The sequence below is a fragment of the Carya illinoinensis genome, chromosome 8 (genome assembly GCF_018687715.1).
Source record: "Carya illinoinensis cultivar Pawnee chromosome 8, C.illinoinensisPawnee_v1, whole genome shotgun sequence".
NCBI classification, from domain to species: Eukaryota; Viridiplantae; Streptophyta; class Magnoliopsida; order Fagales; family Juglandaceae; genus Carya; species Carya illinoinensis.
In genome coordinates this window covers 5,310,833-5,334,448 of record NC_056759.1, presented here as the reverse complement: position 1 = coordinate 5,334,448, position 23,616 = coordinate 5,310,833, and the positions used below count along the sequence as shown (strand labels likewise).

Genomic DNA, 23,616 nt, shown 5'->3' with positions numbered 1-23,616 from the left:
TTGCTAGTAATTACCCTTATTTGAAACGATTAATAATTATTATTTACTTTTGAAATACGGACAATGGTACTTTATTTTATTATAAGACTGTAGCGAGAGATGTAACTAGTCCATTTTGATTTGGTTTTATATAAAATTTAGAACTAAAATAGTATGTATTGATTTATTATTTTCAAAAACCAATAGCAAATTGGTCTGGTCGTGAACAGCATAGAACAGAAACCGAACCGCAGGGATTGATACAGGCCAATTTTGAAACTAACAGAATGGGTCCAAGACTGGACGTCCTGGACCCGTTATACTGGTTTTTCGATTAATTTTTACACCCCAATCCATATGTTATATAAAAGAGATATATATATATATATATATCTATATATTTACACAAACAATTTTAATGACATAAAATTTTATAATAAGTCAAGAGCATCATGCCATTAATATTTTTGGATTAGCTAATAGTTTTCCTATTTAAAGACAAAAAACCGTTCCACCTTTCTTACAAGATCATAAGTTCTAAAAAATAAAAAATTTCATATACAATCACTTTTGTATATAATTGTCTAGCAATGTTTTTATGCGGTATTAGCCAAAAAATCGAGATAGCAAGTCTTCTCTCTCTCTCTTTTCTCTCGGAAGGGGAGTGAGGTGAAGTGGGGTCCACGAATATTCTAACAGAATTAGGAGGTGGTGGAGTAGTGGGAAAAAAGTGTAACGGTTTTTTAGGGAAAAGTGAAGGCAGTGGCATGGTGGTGGAGTAGTGGAGCAGAGGAGGCACGGTTGTTATCAAGAGTTTGACAGGGTAGGAAGAGCAGCGAGAGGAGGAGGTGATGGAGCGATGGCTGAAAAATAAATGAACTGGAGAAGAAATGGAAGTGTCTGAAGTTAACAGAGGAAGAGATTCAGAGTATTGATATGGAAGATGAAGTATCGGATGAATTGAAATATAAGAGAGATTGTAGTGTGGTAGGGAAGGTATGGGTTGAGAGAAGCATTCATAAAATGGTAATAGAGAACACAATGACAAACGTCTGGAGGATCAGTCGAAAGGCTCAGTTCCAAGAGGTGGGACCAAACACCTTTGTGATAACCTTTGCAAATCAAGCTGACAAGCAGCGCATACTGGATGGAAGACCATGGTTATTTGACAACTAGATATTTGTAATAATGCAGCTGGATGAGTTCACTTCACCACAACAGATGGAGTTCAGAAAAGAAAGAATGTGGGTTCAATTGCATGATTTACCAATAGTGTGTATGAACAAGGTGAGAGGGGAGAAGTTGGGAGGGACCATTGGAAGAGTTTTGGATGTGGAGACGCAGGATGATGCTAGTGGTTGGGGGCCTTTTATGAGGATTCTAATAGAGATAGACCTGAGTAAGCCATTGGTAAGGGGGAGGACTATAAACATCAAAGGTAAGGTTTACTGGATACTTGTAAAATATGAGAAACTTCCACATTTTTGCTTTAAATGTGGATGTATTATCCATGGAGAAATTGGTTGTTTAGGGACTGAAGAGGGGGAGGTTCAGTTTGATGTGTGGATGAGGGCAGGCGTGAGAGCAAAATCATACAAGAGAGGGGAAAGTAACAATGGGAGGGGGGAACTAAGAAATATAACAAAAGGAGCAGATAGTGTAGGGGGGAGAGAGAAAGATACAAAAGTTGATGAGGAAAATTGGAGTAAAAGAGATCTAGTGCAAATGATGAAAGAGGGTCTGAGTAGGGAAGATGTGGTAGAAGAAGAGGGAATGGAAAGACTGGTGTCAGGAGTAATAGATAGAGTAAAAGAGACTGAAATTAATAGAGAGAATGGTAAGGAGAAGAAGGAAGGAGAAGGGGTAGTGGAGGGGAGGGAAATGGTGACTGATGGGAAAGGAGATAGCAATTTGGTGTTAAGAGATAAAGTGGTAACAAAAGGGGCGTGGAAGAGAAGAGCAAGGGAGCAAGGGGAGAGGGTTAATCATCAAAGTGGGTTGAGCCTATCAAAAAGAATGTTTAAAAATATGAGTGGAGGAAAGGGAGAAGAGAGGGAGGGAAAAAAGGCAAAAGTCAATGGGGGTGAGGAAAAAGAGATAATTCTAAATGAGGTGGAGGCTGTTGAACAGCCCCACCTATTATTATGAAAACATTAAGTTGGAACTGCCGAGGGCTTGACAACCCTCGGACAGTTCAAGACCTTTGCCAAATGGTAAGGGAGAAGAGGCTAAATGTATTTGGCAAAGGTCTTGTTCTTAATGGAGACAAAATTGAGAAGTGGGAGAGGAGAGAGGATAAGAAGAAGGGTGAATTGTGAGGGATGCTTTGTGGTGGAACCAGAGGGGAGGAAAGGGGGCTTAATGCTTCTTTGGGATCAGTCAATGAGTGTAGAAATTATGAACTATTCTAATAGTCATATCAATGCATGGGTTACTAATGAAGAAGGAAGGGAAAGATGGTTGCTAACTGACTTTTATGGACAGCCCAATTCGAGCCTAAGAGTTGAATCTTGGCAACTATTGGCTTCCATGAAACCTTCAGAGTGAGTGGGCTGGTGTGTGATGGGGGACTTTAATGAGGTGTTGACACATGATGAGAAAAGTGGAGGTAAGCAAAGACAAGAGAGACAAATGATGAGGTTCAGAGAAGCACTAGATGATGGTGGGCTTTTTGATCTGGGGTGGAGAGGTGACAAGTACACCTGGAGTAACAAGCATGGGGATGACACATTTACAAAAGAGAGGCTGGATAGAGCAGTTGCTAATCTGAAATGGAAAGGAATTTTTAAAGAAGCATGGGTAGAGGTGTTAGCAGCTAGATGTTCAGACCACAAACCACTTTTGTTATGTCTGAACCAAGAACCTGCAAGAGTATGGAGGGGGAAGAGACTGTTCAGGTATGAGACAAAATGGTCTCTTGAGGATGATTGTGAGGAAGTAATAAAGAGAGTTTGGCAAGTGAGGGCAACAGAGAAAGCATTTGGTAGGGGCTTGCAAAGGTTGCTGGAGAGCAGTAAAGGTGCATTGATGCAATTGAGCAAAATGGTTGAAAATGATAGAAGGAGAGACCTGAAGGACAAAACAGAATTACTTAAAAAACTACAAGAAGATGAAGGTTGGCATAACAGTGAGGAGATCAAGAAAGTTCAAGCTGAGATAGGGGTCTGCCTAGAGATGGAGGACCTAAAGTGGAGGCAAAGAGCTAAAGTGGATTGGTATAAACTGGGGGATCGCAATACTCAGTTCTTTCACAGCTATGCCAATCAAAGGAGGAAAAAGAATAGCATTAAGCAAATTTATGATGGTCAAAATGTGAGGCATACCAGTCATACTCAGATAGAGTTGGTGTTTAATAGTTACTTTCAGGACTTGTTTACTTCATCTCTGCCAAGTTCTGAGGATATTGATGAGTGTCTAAGGGGAGTTGAATCCTGTGTAACAGCTGAGATGAATTCTTCTTTAACAAAGCAATTCATTAGAATGGAGATTGAGGCAGCTATAAAATAAATGGCTCCACTGAAATCCCCTGGACCAGATGGGTTTGGGGCCTTTTTTTCCAAAAGCACTGGCAGGTGGTAGGCGATGAAGTGAGCAAAACAGTTCTTGAATGGTTGAATGGTAACTCCTTAATTCCCTCTATGAACCACACTTACATAGCTCTTATTCCTAAAGTGAAAGAACCAAGAATGGCCAGTGACTTTATACCTATCAGTCCATGTAATGTAGTTTACAAGATTATGTCTAAAGTGTTGGCTAATAGGCTAAAGAAATTTCTGAATGATGTAGTCTCACCAAACCAAAGTGCTTTCATACCAGGGAGGTTAATATCAGATAACATAATGGTAGCATATGAGGTGCTCCATACTATGAAAGCAAGGAAAAAAGGAATAGTTGGGAGTATGGCCATAAAGCTGGACATGTCCAAAGCTTATGACAGAATTGAGTGGGGTTATTTGGATGCTGTAATGGAAAAATTGGAATTTTGCAGAAAGTGGATAGATTTAGTCATGAGAAGTGTCTCAACAGTAAGCTACTCAGTTTTAATCAATGGGAAGCCTGGGTCAAAATTCTTTCCTAAGAGGGGATTGAGGCAGGGGGACCCTTTGTCCCCATATTTGTTTATACCATGTGCTGAGGGTCTTAGTTCAGTACTGAATTAGTCAGACAAAAATGGTAGCATGAGAGGGGTAACTTTGGCTAGAAATGGAACTAGAGCGAACCATCTGCTTTTTGCAGATGATTGCATTCTGTTTGGAAGAGCTAAAGCAGAAGAATGAGGAAAAATTCAAGAGATGCTTCTAAAATATGAAAAGGCATCAAGCCTGTTCCTAAATAAGGAAAAGACAGCAGTGGTCTTCAGTACAAATTCAAGTTCAGAAGAGAGAAAAGAAGATAATGGAGCTAGGTGGAAATGTAATGAGAGGGAGTTATGAGAAGTATTTGGGGTTGTCACCAGTGGTTGAGAAATCGAAGTACAATTCCTTCATGAGTATCAAAGAAAGGGTGTGAAAAAGAATAAGTAACTGGAAAAACTCCTTTCTATCCTTAGCTGGGAAGGAGGTGCTGATAAAGGTTGTCTTGCAATCAATACCAACATACATTATGAGTGTGTTCAAAATTCCAAAAAATCTTTGCAATGAGCTCAACTCATTAACGACAAAGTTTTGGTGGGGTAATTCAACAAAGACTAGTGGAATACACTGGTGCAGTTGGGGAAAACTTGGAAGACCAAAGGGGAGATGGGGGTTAGGTTTCCGAGACCTAGAGAGTTTCAATTTGGCACTGCTAGCCAAACAAGCATGGAGGTTCCTACAGAATCCAAGGAGTTTGGTGGCAAAAATTTTCAAGGAAAAATATTATAAATCAGGTTCCTTACTTGAGGCTAAATTAGGCCACAGACCTTCATATATTTGGAGAAGTGTATGGGGAGCACTGAAGTTACTGAAGGAAGAATTAAGATGGAGGGTTGGAAATGACAAGAGCATAAGGATATGAGAATATAAGTGGTTACCAACACCATCATCATACTGTGTTCAAGCTCCCATTTATGTTCTGGATGCAAGAGCAAGAGTAAGTGAACTCATTTCTAATGGTGAATGGGATGTACAGTTGATTAAAAGTATTTTCAGACAAGAAGATGTGGAGTAGATTTGCAGTATCCCAATAAGTAAGTCGAATGCTGATGATAGATTGATATGGGGGTGCATAACAACTGGCATTTTCACTGTTAGAAGTGCTCACCAATTGGACATGAGCAAAAAGGAAGCTTTAAAAGGTGAGAACTTAGGGAGAAGAGAAGGGGACAAAAGATGGCAGAGTATATGGGACCTGAACATTCAAGGAAAAGTCAAGTTATTCATGTGGAGAGCAGTGAAAGATTTATTAGCAACAAGGAGCAATCTGGTCATGCGAAGGATAATTGACAATTCAAAGTGTCCCATTTGCAAGGTAGATGAGGAAACAATAAGTCATGCACTCTGGTCATACCCAGCAGCAGCTGATGTTTGGGCTGAGTCCTTAAAGGTGACACAGAAATGGAAATCTGAGGAAACTGACCTTTTAGTATTTTGGGAGAAAATGATGGAAAAGACTAGCAGAGAAGAGTTAGAGGAGATTGTAATGGTGATGAGGAGTATATGGGTGAGAAGGAATAATTTTATTTTTGAAGGGAAATTTGCAAGCCCAAGTCAAGTAATAAAAGGAGCCAGAGAGGACCTAAGATTTTTTCAACAGATTAAGCTTAAAGTAAGGCAAGGTAATGATACTTGCTCAGATAGGAGGGATGTGAGGTGGAACAGACCAAAAGAGCTATCTGTTAAGGCAAATTGGGATGCGGCAGTTGATAAAAAAGAAAGAAATGTGGGTATTGGGGTGGTTATTAGGGATGAGGAAGGGGAGATTTTGGTAGCAACTAGAGAACATATGAGTTATGTGACAGATGGTGCAATTGCTGAGAGTTTTGCTTTAAGGAAGGCTATGGAAGTGTGTCGTGATCTTAATTTCAACAATATATTGTTCGAAGGTGATGCACAAAACATAGTGAATGTTGTCAATGTAGAGACAAAGGACATGACTAGGTATGGTAGTGTCATTGAAGATGTGAATAGTCTGTTAAAGGGCAGAGAAAAGTGGAGTGTGAGTTTTGTGTTCAGAGAGGCAAATGAGGCTGCACATGTATTAGCTAGAGAGGCATTACTTTTTCATTCCGAGATTGTTTGGATAGAGAAGGTTCCAGATTGTATAAGGAGTATCATAGTTAAAGAGAAGTCTTGTAGTGAGAATATAATTCAATGAATGAATACAGAGGTATTGTTTTTCAAAAAAAAGATATACTCGTATTCTTGCTTTAGTTTAAAATTTCAAATAAAAAGAGATAAAAGTTTACAACATTTAATACTAGAGTGAATTATATATAATGAGTAAGAGCATCCCCATCCGGGTCTGCATCCTTCCTCTATCCCGATAATTTAGGAAAATTAGTAGAGTTTTTCACAAAAATCCCTCCCCATTTTGTGGTTAGGGTATACGATCTATATAATGATTCCCCATTTTTGGGGATCTTTGAGCAAATATAAAATAGGCAATTGCTCTTTCACATTTTTGACTGTTCGGTGCGTTGGACTGTTGGTTTTGAGGAGAATTTGGTGGATTAGGTGCGTTGAATTTTTCAATTTCACATGGATATTTCTCTTGATTACGTTGATGATTTTGGGCACTTTTTTCAATTTGAGATTTTTGCTCAATCATTGCTTTGATATTCAGTTGGATGAGGATTTATGGATGTGGTTTTTTGCTTATTTTGGCGTCTCAATCCTTGCTCTGATATGTATGATTGCTGGAAATAAATTGTGCATGTTTTATGTGTAATCCCGTAGCTTCTTGTGGGATTTAGTGATCTTTCTAGTTACAGTTGGTTCATCTTTTTTATTTGTTTCTGCTTATTGAGTTATTGAAAGCAAAAATCAGCTGAGGAACTCATGTAAATATTCACAAGTGAGTTAAGGGAAATGAGTTGCTTTGGTGTTGTGAAATAACTAGTTAGTTGTTAAACTATCTGGAGGGGGTTTCTTACGAGACTCTTAAGGGGAGTTGTTTCTATGATTGAAGATATGAGACAACTTGATGTTTCATGTGTGTTCGATAATTGTATGCTAATTGCTCTTCGATTTCAAGGTTGGGATACATTACTTTGTATTCCAATTCCTAAACTGTAAGAGGTTGGTTCAGTACTGTTTTCCATCTTAGATTTCATTCTTTCTCTGTATTTATCTTCTGGTGATTTTGTTGTGTAATATCTTCTGCTCATTTGAAAGCCTCTCTTATGTTGAAGTAATTTTAATTGCCCTTTGGTTTGGTTCTAGGGAGAATTTAATTACTTGACAAAAAAATTATCCCTGTGCAAGTTTGTGTAAATTGATGTTTGTGTAAATTGCTGTTTGCATTTCATTTGAGAGCCTCTTGAAATCTGAACTTGCTGTTTGCAAAAATTGCCTCTCGATCATGCTTAATGCATTTCCAGTTTTCACTAAATTGTTGTGCCTTATCTCTACTCCATACTATTTTTAAATATATTTGAATATTTGGGAATTGGGATATATGGTTAAATTTTATCAACACCTTGATGACAAGGTGTTCATGCTTCTGTCTAGAATGTTATCATTCCTCTGGTTTAAGTGATTGTCTTTTTTTCATTTGTTTTTTTGAAATTGAAGATTCTACCTTTAATATTCAATATTCACATTGTTTGGCTTTTCTTTGTAGTTCTTCTTCATTTTTAAAATTTTTTTCTTTTAAATCGTGGCTAGCTTGTTCACTGCCTTGCCTTTAAATTTTTTTCTTTTAAATTGCTTTGCTTTTTCTTGTTTACTGCCTACTTTGTTTACTCCTTAGGTTGTTTGTTTGTGAAAATAATTAAAAGAGATTACCAATCTCTTTAGCTCATATTCCTAATCTAAATGCTTTTAAGAATGATAGACTTTTATAATATTTATTAATTAGTATGTTTGATGGTTTAACGAAGGGAGGGAATAGAAATGATGATTTGCATTTTGGGTAGTCATGTTGTTTTGGGCATTTCTTTTACAGCTATATATATATAGCTCTTCTAACATATATATATATATATATATATAAGATGTTTTATTTAGGTGTTGTCTTCGCCAAAAAATCCAGCTATGATATTTCTTCAATCTAGCTGTGATATCTCTTCAATCTAGCTGTGATATTGACTATGTAACAATCTACTTTTTTTCTTATTTTCGTGCTGTCTTTGACAAAATATCCAGTCCTGTATTGCTTCATTCTAGCTTTGAATTGGCCATGTAACAATCTACTTTTCTTTTTATTTCATTTGTGTCTTTGCCTCACAATTCATGGAGAATAAGTAAGATCATCATTAGTATTTTATTCATATTATTTTATTGTGCTTAAACACTAGTGGCAATAGAATATAAGGTCTCTGCTAGTGTATTACCCGTGCATGTAGAGCTGTCTCTTATGTATACCATTGGTTAGGCCCTTTTTATTTTATATACTCTTCATTGATCAGGTCCTTTTTTATTATCCTTTTAGTGGAATTTGCCGTGCATGAACTAAATAGGTCTCTACTACTTGTGTAAATCCATCTGTTATCATGATTACATAGCCCAACAATCTTTAATTGTTTGGATTCAATATAGGATCTGAAATTAAGTTTTGTTGGCGATGAAATTGATGGTGTTATATTTAATAGTTTGAGTGAGAAAATTCATGATATAATTTTGGTTACAATTTTTTTTTTAACATTTGCATTTAATTGGTTCAACATGACTTTCAATGATGTACATGTGGTCATTATTTAATTTTACTTTATCTAACAACACTTCCATTGCTCTTTCCAAAGGGTAATTTATTATGTGTTGTTGGGTCATTTGCAGTGTTTCTTATCTTTTGGGGGAGGGGGCTATTGTTAGGCTGTGATGATGGTGTTATAGTACAGTTCAAGTCACAAGTGTTAATGGGGCTCCATCGATATGGTAGGGTAATCCTCACCCGGATGACCATATTGCAGTTTGTGGTACTTTTCACAAAAGGCAATCGGGGTTCGGGTGAGGTTTTGTAGCCATTCGAACGGGAGGCTTCTTACTTACACATGCTGTTAATATTTACACAATTCTGAGTCTTTTGTCTTATTAATATATTCTATGTATTAGTAAATGGATGGGGATGCTCTTATTTAGCATTATTGTGATTTGCATGTTGTTTGGTTGATGTTTTGTATTATGTTGTGATAGAGAAATAATGTGTAAACTAAACCCCCTCGGCTGTGATGATGGCAACCGCATGTGGGGATACGGAGAATTGTTGGTCATTTTCTCAATGGTTAGGTAACCCGAACGATCAACAAATATTGGCAACTGGTAGTTATAGCTATAAGTGGGTGGCGGAACTTTTCCAGCTGTCACCATTCGGTTCTTGAGCTGGCGACCCCAACTAAACCCCAAATTTCAAAATTTCTTATTCTAACTTTTCATTCATATTTTAGAAATGGATTCACAAGACTCTGGATATATGTACTTCACCAACCTCCTTAGTCAAGATCCTCAATTCGATCACACTTACGTTGGGCAAAGTGGAACCTCTATTATGACCTTTGGAGACTCTCCACCCCTACCTCCTAACGAGCCTATCGGCGTTAGGAAATCAGTCAGGGGTGCGAACTTCATCCCCGAAGAAGACAAGTTACTTGTCTCCGCATGGCTAAATTGTAGCCTTGATGTCGTCCAGTGAACAGATAAAACACTCACAACTTTGAAAAAAAATCTTTAAATACTTTCAGTAATATAAAGAAATCACATATGAGTGGACAATAAAGTTTTTAACACATCGGTGGTTGGTTATTCAAAAGGCCACAAATAAATTTTGTGCGAAACTAACTCAAGTTGAATGGTTAAATTAAAGTGGCATGATCGAGTAAGGCAAGGTAGAATTTCCATACTCTTACTTATTTTATGAAATTTTTTTTTTTTTTTGTGGTTGGTTTAACATGGATTTTATTTATTTACATGCAAGTTTGACAAGGCAAATGTTATGTACCAATTGCTCCAAAAATTCAACTTCCAATTCGAGTATTGTTAGCACCTGTTGAAAGACCAACCTAGGTAGATTTGGCGCGCCACAAAGGAGGATCCAAAGCGAAGAAAAACGATGTCCCTGTCCCCGTCCCCAACCCCGACCCCAACTCGATGTTCTGCCACTACGGAGGATTCAATTTTTAATTTCGAGACGGAGAATGTGATAGAGAATGAAGTTATTGAATTTGACCAACCAAGGGAAAGGAAAGCTGAAAAGGGAAAAAAAAAAGACCCAAGGTAGGCAAGCAAAGGAAAATTTTCAACTCAGAAAAATGAAGTATACACTTTTGGAGGAGTGATGCGCTCAGGAGAAGAGTTTTATCGCCTTAAGGCCGAGAAGATGGAGTATGACAAGTAGAAATAGGAAAAAAAATTATGTCTTGAGGATGAAAGATTGAGGTTGGAGGCCGAGAAGATGATAATTGATCCGAAAAAAAAAAGCAAAGTAAAATTCGTCAAGAGGACGAAGGACTGAGGTTGGAGGCTGAGAAAGTGGAGCTTGCGAAGAAGGAATCAAATCAACGCATTATGATGATGGATGTGAGTGTGATGCCAGAAGTGCAGCAGCTATATTTCTAGCAACTCTAGAGGGAAATCATGGCGAGACGCAGTCATGCAGCAGATTTGGATTGCTTGTATATGGTTGTATTTCTTATTTTATGTTTTAGACAATGATATATGTATAAAAAGTAATGTAAATATTTTTTTGTACTTTTGATGATAGTGTAAATTGATATTTTTGTATAAGTAAATTGGTCATTACAATTTCAGAAACAATTATAAATTACCTCAAATATAGTCCACTATTATACTCAATGAAATACGAGGCCAAACTTGATTACCATTAATATAGTTACTACTAACATTAAGGAAATACAAATGCAAAGCAGATTAACTCAAACATAGTTTAAAATAACATGAAGGAAGTAATAAAATATAACGCGACCTCAACTAATGTTGGAAATATAATAGCCATTGATGTTCAATTAGATCTTCTTAAAGCTAATGATGTACCGATCTGTCTCTAATATGATGATGACGCTGGATGAAATTCGTAAACTCAATTGTATAATTGCGCGACAATTCCGGGAGGTAATCATCAAGTTGATTATACTCAATGTTCGGACTCTCACTATCATCACGCTCGTTTTCAATGATCATATTATGTAGAATAACACATGCTTTCATTATATTTGTTAGTTCCTTCACTTTTAACGTTCGGGAAGGTCCACAAATGATAGCAAATAATTGTTGAAGTACTCCGAATGCACGCTTGATATATTTTCTTGTGGATTCTTGTGCTTTCACAAAAATTTTCTTCTTATTCCCTCGTGATAATGGAATCTTCACAAAAGTTTGACATTTAGGATAAATACTGTCCGCTAGGGGTGCTGCCCGCATCATGCGGGGCGGGTGCACCCCTTCCCCGCACCCCGCCCCCGCCCCCATGAGGCATGGGTGGGGCCCCCCGCTCTGGTGCCAGGGGGCGGGGCGAACACGCCTCCCGCCCACTTCAAGAATCTCATATTTCAATGGGCTTAAAAAAAATTTTGTGTCTAAAAATATTATTTTTAGACCCAAATTATTATATAATTAAATCGTAAATTAAAATTTATATATATAATAATAATTTAAAAACTAATAACATAAAAATTATGTTATTAATTTTTAAATTTGTTAAACTTGTTCACAAGAATCACAAGAGAGTGAGACTTGTTCATCACAAGATTGCATATGCCATGTGCACCTTAGGCCTCATTTATATAGAACTCTAAGGCCATACAAGAGTCTTACTTGAGCAATGTGGGACTTAGTGATTCTTGTGAACAAGTTTAACAAATTGTAATATTATATATATATACAATTTGTAAAATATAAAATATATATTTATAAATATAAATATAAAATGCGGGGTGGGGGACCCAGCATGTGCGGTGCGGGGTACCCCGTCCGCCCATGCGGAGGCGAGGCGGATGGGGGCGGGGTCCCGCTGCCCACCCCTACTATCCTCAAGGTAATACCCCATAGTGTAGTCATTGTCATTGATTGTGTAATTGACTGGAGGAGCACATCCTTGGACAAGTTCCGTAAAAATAAAATATCTCTCAAGGACATTAATGTCGTTATATGAAACGGGCATACCAAAAAATTCATGCCATACCCAGAGATCATATGAAACAACTGATTCTAAAATAATAGTTGGTTCACGGATGTGGCCAGAGTACATACCTTTTCAGGCTACAGGACAATTTTTTCACTTCCAATGCATGTAATTAATGCTTCCCAACATTCTTGGGAATCCCCGTTGTTCACCAACGACAAGCAATCGGGCAATATCATTGGCATTTGGTGACCGCAGATATTCATCTGAAAAAATACTTAATATTATCTCAGAGAATTTTTTGAGGCTCTTCATTGCGGTACTTTCACCAATACGTATGTATTTATCCATAAAATCTCTAGTAATCCCATACGCCAGTATTCTAAGTACTACGGTTATTTTTTGCATAGAAGAAAAACTGAGTCTTCCGGCATTATCTCTTCTCTGGATGAAGTACGGCTCGTAAGACTCTACCTTATTTAGAACACGGAGAAATAGGGGACGACTCATCCGAAATCTCATTCGAAATAGATTTAAGGGATATACTGAATTTTCTGTGAAATAATCGTGAAATAGGCACTCATGCTCCTGAATATGATCACGCCGAATAAACTTACGATGTTAGCGATTGCCACAATGCCTTGATGACTGTCCATCTCCTAATTAAGAATATCGCTATCATCTTCAGAGGATACTTATGTCAACAATTTGCAAAAGAAGGTACGAGTCATTTGATGAAGGGAGTGGGAGATCAGAAGATATAATAGAATTTAGGTTCTATAGATGAAATGAGACTTGAGTTTGTGAGAATGTGAATGTTAGCAATATACATATTTATAGAGGAAAATGTTACCATTACATATAAGACAAAATATTACCGTTTAAGAGAAGACAAAAAAAATTATATTTGGAGAAAAGACAACAAATATTACTGTTGAAAAAAGGACAAAAAATATTATAGTTAAAAAAATGACAAAATTTTTTATCATCAATACGTGACTACGGATCTCCATTAGCTAAACTGATAAAGAGTACTAAATAAAAAAAAAAATACCCTATCACGTTAGAAAATGCACTAACTAAAAATAAAAAATTATTATTTTTATAATACGAATTTCGGTTTGAAAAAAATACTATATTGGATAGTCAAAATCATATAAATATTTAGTAGAAAATGATATTTGAAAAATAGATAATAAGACAAAAGAGTTAATGGTTAAGATTGTAAATGGAAGAGAGAGAAAAAAGTAATAAAAAAATAATAGAGAAATATTATTTAATAGAATAGAGATATGGATGAGGAATGAGATGTAGGAAGTTTTTAAAAAATGAATAAAATTTAGAGATAAATTTGAAAAAATGTGATTTTGAATTAAATTATAGGGATGGAGATGAAGAACCGGATGGAGATGCTCTAATGTTATACACCATACTACTATCTTACTTATATTTTACTATATATGATATGATATATTTAATACCGTTTAATAATAAAAAAATATAATAAATAATTATTTAATAATAATAAATATATTATATCTTATTTAATAAAATATAAATAAAATAATAATATTGTGTATAAAATTTTTTATATATAATAATTCTTTTAATAAAAAATTGATTGTTCTTTTAAGTAGCATTAATTAATTCCCATCACCTAAATTTTTTATAAGAGTGTACATCAATCATGTGTTGTAAAGTAACGAAAGAGATATACACTTATGACTTGCCGCGTAAGATTTTATCTGGAAACGAATAAACTATATATTTCTCTCCCAAGCCTAATAAATTCAGCTTCGCTCTCAACATCTTAGTGGGGTGGCTGACGCAAGTAATTTTGAAAAGAAAAAAATTTAGTTATAAATATAATTATGTATTAATCTGTATATTAATTTAATATAATTGATTAAAAAATAAATTTTATTAAAAATAATATTAATTTAAATTTTAAGTATAAAAGAATCAATATTGATATACAGATTAATACGTAATTTTATTTATATGTAGTAAAACTCTTATAAAAAATACAGAAAGTGAGAAAAGGGAAAGAAACTTTTTTTTTGTGACAGAAAATTATAAAATAAGTTTTTTATTAATCATTCTTATACATTATATACTATATTTTTAATTTTATTTTTTTTAATTTTTTTAAATTTATTCTTCTTAAATTAATTGAATTATTTTACTTATTATCTATATATCAAATATTTAATAAAAAAAAAGTATGGTTTGTGAGATTATGTTTAAAATTTTTCATTATAAAATTATTGTCCAAATGAAGAGCAACGTCACGTTACGTTTTTCAGCCACAAAAAGATTCTTCTACAACGATTTTCATTGGCCACAGAAGTAGATAAGAACTAGCTTTGCTTGCTTGCAGTATGCATGGCCTCTCAAGAGTTTATCCTTTTAGATTATTCTTCTAAAAGCATTCATTCATCATGGACTCATTGAATGGGAACTTCATCAAGAACTATTGCGTTAAATAGATCGAACTGCATGGAACCATTGAAATATACACACACACATTCCCTCAAGCCTATAAGAAAATTAATAAATGTGTACAATCTTAAGAACATCTATGAAGCTTCTGCCATTTATCATTGTAAATACATCATCATAACATACAATATTATTTCCTCTGGTTCCAAGGATCCTAGGAAACAAGGTGTACAATTATGTGGCAACTACCATTACCTGCATTACTGCAATTGTTGACTGAGGTTCAGTTGAGTTGGGATTGAGTTGAATTATATCCCATTGATGGTTTGCTGCATGTCCATTGCGTATGAGGACATTAAAGTGTCATGATAGCCAAGATAGTAGTGCACTAAGAGTAAGAGTTCCATGATTCAGGAAATCTAAATGCATTTACTACATATGAAAAGCCATTAGCCTCCGACACTAGATAAGAAGAATGATTGCCAAGAGAAAAAAAATATGTAAAAAGAGATAAGAAGAATGAAAAACTGTACAAAAAATATTTAAAAAGAGATAAGAAGAATGACAAACTGTACAGCAAATTTTACAGCAGGAGCCCCCAGTGGCCAGAGATAAAAAGATGAAAAATTCTTTTAGGAGAGAAAAGTGAATGAGCGGAAGTCATTTGCAATATCAAAGAAGAACATAGCACCCGTTATAGAAGAAAATGGCCTCAACATCTTCGCTGATACAAGTATCCAAAACGACCAAGATAGGACGATAAATAAATAATCTCTAAACAAATGAGTGCATCTCCATGGCCATAAAGATCTCACCAAAGCCATACCATGAGAAAGCACGGATCATTTTGCATCTAACCCTAGACCTACCACAATCCACCACCCACCAGGGCCACCACCACTCCAAGAAGGTTATGACCTGAAATATTTGGAAATTTCTGCATATAAAATCTGATTTCCCTTTCAAAGAAAAAGTTATATGCAAGACCAATTCAGAGGATTAGAAAAGGAAAATCACCTTCGATAACAATAAACAGATTGATGATCCCATTGCGCCAGCATAACATCTACAGCTGAATAAATAGTATTATTCGCATTTTGGACATCAGCCTGTAGAACCCAAAGAACCATATAAAAAAATAACTAAGCCACAAACACGCCAATTTTTTGGGCGGCAGACACGTTAGTGCTCACTTTTGCCCCCACCAACAACTGGAAGGCGGAGAGTGCTAGCCTTCAAAGCTTCAGTAGCCCCCAACAAAGAACTGAAGTAATCTCAGTCCATGAGAGCCCACTCTTCCAAATATGTCATCTGCACCCATAAAGCACAATTTGACTGAAACGCAACATTTAGTGAGAAAGCAGTACCAATAAAACCTCTTATGCACAAGCATGCAAGCATCTCAATATCTTCATGTCATCACGAAGAGATAGAAACTCTAAAGAGTCAGCTGATGTTACAATTTTTTCAGTACACAAGACTTGTGTAACAGTATTAAAACCAACTGACCCAGGAGAAATTTAGGTGTAGCATAGACCATACTACTATCACGAATTGCTTCCCTAGCTCGCTGCTCATCCACAATTATTCAAATCTTAGCTAAGAGTTCAGTCCCTGATCATGGCCTTTCCGGAAAGGAAAAGTCTAGTTGCAAGCACACTTGTGCACTAATATGTGCATCAATTTATTGTGATTAGTCAAAAAGTAGATTTTATTGAAAACAGTACTAATTTAACTTTTAAGTATAAAAGAATCAGTATTAATACGTAACTTTGCTTGTATGTAGCAAAACTCTTCCGAAAAAGATCCTGGACAATGTGCACGGAACGGAGGTGGTTCTCTTGAGTCTTGACAATGGAGTGAAATACAGCATTAAGGACAACTTTCAAGACTTGCTGCATATCTAGTAATTGAATCATTTGACAATCCACCAATAATGATGAAAAACATGGTTTAACCCAAATACTATTAAAACTTCTTTTAAATCTTGTACATTTTTAAACTTCTTTTACTTTTAAATTTAAAGTTTTAAAATTATGTTATATAATGTAGCATTTGATGTGACATTTGAATTCGACACCTTATTAGTCGGTGGAATTGAGGTGTACATGGGACACACGAGGAGTTTTTAAAGAGGTCTGAAATAAGTTACAACTCATGGTAAAAAGAAAAATGAAGTGTCAATTTGAAGAACTAAATAGGTACACTTACCTACAAAGTTTGTTGTTGGGAATTTGGAATCACATTGCTTTGGAGGATTAGCTTTTTAGATAGGCTCGTTGCTTATGTTGTCATAGGATAAATGCTTTAGCCACAAAAAGATTCCATATAAACAAACTCACAAATTGATATGACTTAATATGACCCGTTAGATTGTAAAATTATTTTTATTATAAAAGAGATTTAATGTATCATACGAAATCATGTTAGTTTGTGAGTTTATTTTTGTGAGATTTTTTTTATAGTTATAACACTTCTCTTATCATAGAGTTTCATCAAATCAAGCAAATACAGACTGGCAGAACCGAATCCTAATCCATTATCTTTCAGATGGTTAAGAAAACCAAAGCAGTTTCTACAGTTTATCGTTGAACCCAGAATAACATTTCAGTCAAATGCATCTAAAAAATATCACGAGGACTCGTACACATGTCATTTACCCGAAGACATTGAATTCAAGCGAGCTTTCTATCATGGAGCCAGAAATGAGCCTTTTATGATTCCAGGGAAAGGCAACTGCAATGCTGCATCATAGCTTCATTTTCTGAACAGGAAGTCGTCATACATTTGAAGACTTGAAGACTCATTGATTACAAGGAGCCAAAATGGTATAGAACCTTGAACTAAAAAACGGATATAGACTTATATCTGATAGTCACCAAGTATACCAACTTCATTGAAAAGGCACTTTTCTGCTTGTTTGATCATTAGCCCGCAAAGAACTAAATGGACGTGAATGGCAAATAGGGGTGAGCCAGCTGCAAATTGACCCCAAACTCCAAAGTTCCCCCTCCCCTCTCCTCCCATTTTTAAAGTTCCGATCAAGACTCCTGTTTCATCCAATTACAGGCTTCCAATCAGGGGAGTGAAAAGTAAAGCCGGCATTAAGCGAGTCAAGTGGTGTTCAGATGGCAAATGGGAAAGCAGGCCAGAATCACTTGCCCGCGCTAAATGGTACCAACTCAAACGAAAGAAAATCCAAGCCCCGACAGAGAGTTGGGGTTTTCCCATGCGCATTGTTTGAGACTAGATGACCGCATTTATCTGCATTTGCTACAGTTCTGAAAGACAAAGGGCAATCGCCTATTAATCTTGTATCTGATTCTACTTTCTAGACCTCTTGTTGAACTTCTGTCATGATTCCAGGAGTTTTGAGTAGCCCTGGCATTCCCAATTCTAGTGTCATTGATGTTGTACCAGTTACTGCAGGAAATAGGTACTGTGACAGACTTCGAGGTGAGACCCAAGTAACTAGATCATAGAGTAAGAGAGGACTGCGGACAAGAAACCAATTAGGTGCAAAGTCAATGCCTCAGAGTCGTGCATTTAGTTTAGTCAGGCTTAATGAGTCTGTACTCCATGCGGATGTCATATTTACCCTTTCCATCCCTTTGTAGGTGGCACTTCCACTTGCAGCTTGAGCACAAAGGTAAGACAGTGACTGCAGCCATGAAACTAGGCTGGGTTTGCGTGTGACATCGTCAGACTCTGCAACCTGTGAATATAGCTCATTGAGAACCATATTCTGACCATCTTTGGGTAGCTGGACGACCAGCTGTGCCAACAACTTCATCAAGTGCGGTAGCACCTGGACAAATAAGTAAATGCAAACATTAAATAAGTGTCTTTTCTCTCAAACAATATCAATATTTGTATCTTTTCAACTTTCTAAACAAGAGTGTCTTGTATGCAATCTTGTATACTTGAATCGTGTCTTTGCACTTTTGAATAAATTATTACTTTTTGATAGGTGCTTTTTAATAAAATTCATCACTATACATACAAGAACATGCAGAACAGAAATTCAGGAAAGAGGGAGTTATTTTCTACTTCTATCTCAAGCACATTCAATAGATCTGAAGTCAATTGATAACTTCAGCTGAAATATATAGAACCCGTAATTGGGACACAAACAAAATTGAAGGAAAAGAAACGGAGGGAATTGACACAAGAAGTTATGAGTAAGTGGCGTTAACTAAATAAATATAACCTGTATATCAACAAGGGAGATAAGCCGTAGAAGCAAGTCTAGAATTTTCTTGCAAGGCTCCGACTCTCCATGCCAATTCTTCCCCATACTGACCTCTTGAGAGAAGATGTCACTGCATAGTGTGTTGGCTTTTTCCACAAGACTGTGGACGCAATAAAAAATGGCTGGACTTCCAGCAGGAAGATAATGAACCAAGGCTGCAACACCTGAAGCCATACCCTCAAAAGGAGTGATGCTGGGATATCCCTACATTACATCAAAGTTAGTATCCAATCTTTTGCTGGCAAGTGCATGATATGCTTTCAATAGGTTTTGTTACCGATAAAGATCTCTGCATGTAATAGAAAGCAAGCTGCTCCTTTAATGATACTCTTTCATCCTGATCAGAATCCTTCCCTGAAGATATGAGTGCTGAAAACATGGAATGTGATGCTCTAGCTACTTTTCCATTTGGATGTCCCATATGTCTAATTGCATTTGATAAGGAAGTAAAATGTTCACCATGATATAGAATGCTGAGGTTCTCGTAAAATTTGATAGTTTAATTCAAGGATACAGAAACATAGTTGGAGCTACCACCTTCCTAAGTACAAAAATAGGCACACGTTCGATGCAAGTTGGAATGACACGTAGGTAAAACAATATGCGAGCAGTTTGCACACCATCCTTGTACCATACATATTCCATCTTTTGAGAGGAGCATAAATCTACAAAACAACAATTCAAATCTTAGCATGGATTACGTCTAAAGGGAGAGAGACAAAAAGAGGGTGGGGATCATTAGGGACCTTGAAATGGCAGATATAAAGTTAAACATGTAAACTACAGTTTAAATGGCATATAATCCATACCTGGTCCATTTGTCAAATCCGTGTAAGAAGGCATAGATTCCACAAAGGAGACTATAGCAGATTCATTCTCCTGAACACTCCCTACAACCCCTCGAATTGTATCCATATACTCTGGTAAACGAATGCGGCGGAAGTACTCTAGACAAGAAAATGAAACTAATATGCGTACCGGTATGTCCTTGTGTGTTTCCTGGCTGAATTTTGTATTTAATTTGTATTTTGTTACAGCCAACGCAAAAAATACAACCATAAGGAAAGCAGATTCAGCAATTTTCTCCATATCCCGAAGTAGCTCATCCTCTCTACCTTGAAGCAACAAAGCTGCCCGCCTATGTCCCAAGTAGATATCTTGACAGTAATCCCATAGAAGATTCTCCACCACACATTTGCTCTCTACATCTACTGAAGTATACAGATTGCAGAAAACACCAGTTATGACACCTGCTTCCTTAAAGGGAACACTATCCACATGTTTTTTTACCTCATCATGCCTCAGTCTTACTGAGTTGGCATGTGGGAAGTCAAGTAATTTTGTATATAATCGTCTTAAGGGAAAGATTTCAGTCAACAATGCAGATGCAAGGCATATAAGCAGAGGGGCCTTTGAAGAAACCAAGCCACTTCGAGCAAGTGCTAATGAAAAACACTGCAGTAGAAAACTGTTTGTAAGATCATTACCCAAATTAGTAACACCACTTCTGGAAATAATATTTCTTGCAACAGATTCTATCCGATTCTCTGCAGAAATCCTTAGTCCGGAAACAGTCTCTAGTCCCAGACCACTCATTGTGGATTTATTGAGAGCCCTCAACGCTCCAGCTGCAGCCATGACAACAACAAACGGAACATAGTTTGCCTTTGAAGTCTCTAAAGCTTCATGGGCAAAAACATTAATTTTCTCAAAAGAACAGACATTGATCAAACCAGATAACACCCATTCAATCAAATGCAGAATCATGAGCCCATGAGACACACTACCATGAAGCCCACCTTCTCTCCCCCAAATTCCCAATAGAAAATCTAAAATCTTAACATAATGAACATTCACAGAAGAAGATAGAGCATATCCCATCCCCGCAAGGATATAAGAAATAAGATCTTCTGATGAACCAATCAACTGGTACTCCTCCCTCAACAGCCTACAGATCATATCCAAGCAGACTATTTTAGAGCTTTCAGACACAGAAGGCACCAAAGATAATGCACCAAGAAGGAGAACGCCTTCAGAGAAGAAGAGTGGACTCTTTATAGAATCAGACTGAGCTTTGAAAAGTTGAGAAATGATGCCCACAGTGGAATCAATCATAGCCAGAGAGGGTTTGAAGGATTTCCTGACCCAGATATAAAGAAGCCTTAGAAAGAAAGGATATGATTCAGGCGGAAGAGAGAGGTTTGCAGAGGAAACGATGGAAAGGATAATCTTAGCTTGCGGGTCAGCGACATGAAGAGACGTTTGGGAGTTGAGAAGGGTTTTCAAAGACTGGAGGTGATGGGGACGAAATGATTGGTGTTGAAGGGAATCTCTAAGCTCAGCCCAAGCTTGAATAATAGCTCGGGCCGATGAGGGAGAGGAATATGAAGAGCCAACGTTGCTGCTACCGCCACTAATGCTTCTCAGCCATTCTTCAAGGAAAACGGTATTGGCTTGTTTTGCCATCTCACAATTTCCAACTGAAAAAATAAAAAAAATACTACATTACTCATCCCCACAAAAGAAAAAAAGGCTACAAATATCAAATTTAAAGATGTAATAATCCCGAATGTTCGCTACAGGTAGAGCTGGTTGAAGTTTTACAGTCAAGTGATCGTATTACTGAATAGCATACAAATTCGATATATTCAACGAAGCACGGTACAAAAATAACTGAATTTGTACCTTGTCAATAAAATCGCCCATAATAATGTCCTTGGAATCACTTTTATGTAACAGTGCTGGTGGAATACAGATATTACTTATTGGGTTTTTCCCATTCATCTCTTACTGAAAGTTCTATGATGATTAAAAAAAAAAACTCTTCAGAAGCATTTTAAACATTGTAAGGCTGTGCAGAATCGAAGAAAATAAGCAAAAAGCTTATACAAACCGATTTGAAAGCAGAAATATATGAACTGCATACCAGAGAAGAATACGCTATCTCAATAAGAGAGAGAAATAGAGAAGAATTACCCATCAGAACAACACGAAGGTGCAAAATAGGAAAATTGAGAGAGAGAGAGAGAGAGAGACCTTTGAGATTATACTGGGTGAACTTCAGTTCTTTCTGGGCTTCGTCCGAATTGAGTCGATCGGGAGGGAATTTCTTTGAAAAGAGGGGGAGAAAAAGGTCGTGGAGAACTTCAGATGTTGGAGTTGAGTAGAGTTAAGAACTCGGAGGACCAGATTGCATAAATCCTCGACCCACCGGAGTTTTTGCCAACAAAACTGCTACAGGTACCCGGGGTTGGGTACCTTTGGCGTAATCGGCTGATGTGGCCGATATATAAAAAATAAAAAAATAATATCAGTCTCTCAAGAAACCCAGCGGAATCTGCACCCAAGAAGAAAAGAAGAAAAACATCTACAGTCTCAAGAAGTCCAGTCGAATCTGCGCCCAAGAAAATTTCGTATCCGACTTTTATCCCAACTCCTGTACACCCAGAAGAAAATTTATCATCACTTAAAAAATTTCTTCACTTTCATCATCTTTCCCGGATTTCCAGGTAACCAAACATATAATATTGAACCCTTTACAGAAATTTCAAGGAGAAAAAATAAAAGAGAAAAAAATATTTTACTGTTATTTTATTACCAATCATGTTGAACTTTGAAGATAGGATGAGAATTTGTAATATAAAATACTCACTTGTGTTCGTAGAGAAGGTGATCCACGGTCTCACCGAAGAGAAAAGAGACAATCTTCAGACAGATACAGAGAGAATTAACGAAAGCTTTGGGAAGGAGATAATAAAGCTTGATCTCAGAGAGAGAGAGAAGCTTCGGTGAGAGTAGCAGCTATTATGTGAAAAATCAGTCTTGGGTTTTGTAATAAGGAGATGCAGATGAATAATAAGGCTGAGTTCTTGGAGAAGATTTAGCACTTCAATATGATGTATCTGAGTAATTACTTCAAGCTTTGATAGGTCATTATATCTTGGAATGGAGATTCCAAGATGTGAGAAGTAGATTATTACCCTGTTTGCTCTCTGTGACAAAGGGAAGAGAGGAAGAACTGGTGTACACGAAACACACCGTTTTATTTGTACACGTGGAGGGACGTGTACCCGGTGGGTTTCATTGCCGAGTGCAAATAGACTTCTTCTTTTGCCAATGGGCTAGCGTTTTCTTTTGCAAGTGGTCTTATAAGTGGCCTGGTGTCCTGGTATAATTGGCATCACGTCAGTTAACTTACCGAAGGTCTCCGGTTCGAGACTGGGCGACGTCATTCTTACTCACATTATGTATTTTTGTTTACATTATATATATTTTTAATTTTTTTTCCTTTTCTTTTGGGCTTTTTCCTCAAAGGATGGGCAAAGCCTTTTGACATGTAATCGGTCCGGAATTTTAGCTATCAGTCTAATGATTTGATTCGATCAATATGAGTTAAGAATTTTTTTTCCTTTTCTTTTTTTTTATAGATAAATTCATACGAAAAAATTAATTAAATTAATAAAATCAAAATTATGTAAATTCTTTAATGTGGCTTATGTAATTAATTTATTAAAAAATAATTAATTATATTTATAATGTTAATAGTTACTAACTTAATACTTTAGGAGAATATATATATCTATATATAATAACATATATTATCATATGATTTATTGTATGATATATTAGTTAATTGTAACATATATTATTTTACATTTTATATGGTTAATAGTGATAGTCTGATAGATTAGAAAAAGTACATAACTACAAATGCTATAAAATAATATTAT

General features: G+C 36.4%; 3 protein-coding genes across 5 annotated transcripts; 2 read left to right on the top strand and 1 right to left on the bottom strand.

The window, feature by feature from the left end:
* The first annotated feature begins 2,541 nt into the window (after positions 1–2,541).
* LOC122318763 lies at positions 2,542–3,486 on the top strand. The gene has a single exon (XM_043136363.1). The coding sequence runs from the start codon at positions 2,542–2,544 to the stop codon at positions 3,484–3,486; it is 945 nt and encodes a 314-aa protein (XP_042992297.1).
* Positions 3,487–5,229: 1,743 nt separating this feature from the next.
* Positions 5,230–6,273, top strand: LOC122318762. Its single transcript, XM_043136362.1, has one exon. The coding sequence runs from the start codon at positions 5,230–5,232 to the stop codon at positions 6,271–6,273; it is 1,044 nt and encodes a 347-aa protein (XP_042992296.1).
* A 10,877-nt stretch (positions 6,274–17,150) lies between these two features.
* On the bottom strand, positions 17,151–22,942 carry LOC122318447. Of its 3 annotated transcripts, none has more exons than XM_043135805.1 (8): positions 22,539–22,942; positions 21,923–22,322; positions 21,572–21,685; positions 19,696–21,366; positions 19,401–19,551; positions 19,164–19,311; positions 18,845–19,090; positions 17,151–18,442 (listed from the first exon to the last, which is right to left on the bottom strand). In XM_043135805.1, exons 4-8 carry the CDS (start codon positions 21,350–21,352, stop codon positions 18,167–18,169), a joined length of 2,478 nt encoding a protein of 825 aa, XP_042991739.1. In that variant the 5' UTR covers positions 21,353–21,366; positions 21,572–21,685; positions 21,923–22,322; positions 22,539–22,942; the 3' UTR covers positions 17,151–18,166. The 3 variants fall into 3 exon arrangements, with proteins under 3 accessions (XP_042991739.1, XP_042991741.1, XP_042991738.1); XM_043135807.1 differs by lacking the exon at positions 21,572–21,685 and having other exon boundaries at positions 21,923–22,159; positions 22,258–22,322; positions 22,539–22,938; XM_043135804.1 differs by lacking the exon at positions 21,572–21,685 and having other exon boundaries at positions 22,539–22,938.
* Positions 22,943–23,616: the final 674 nt, after the last annotated feature.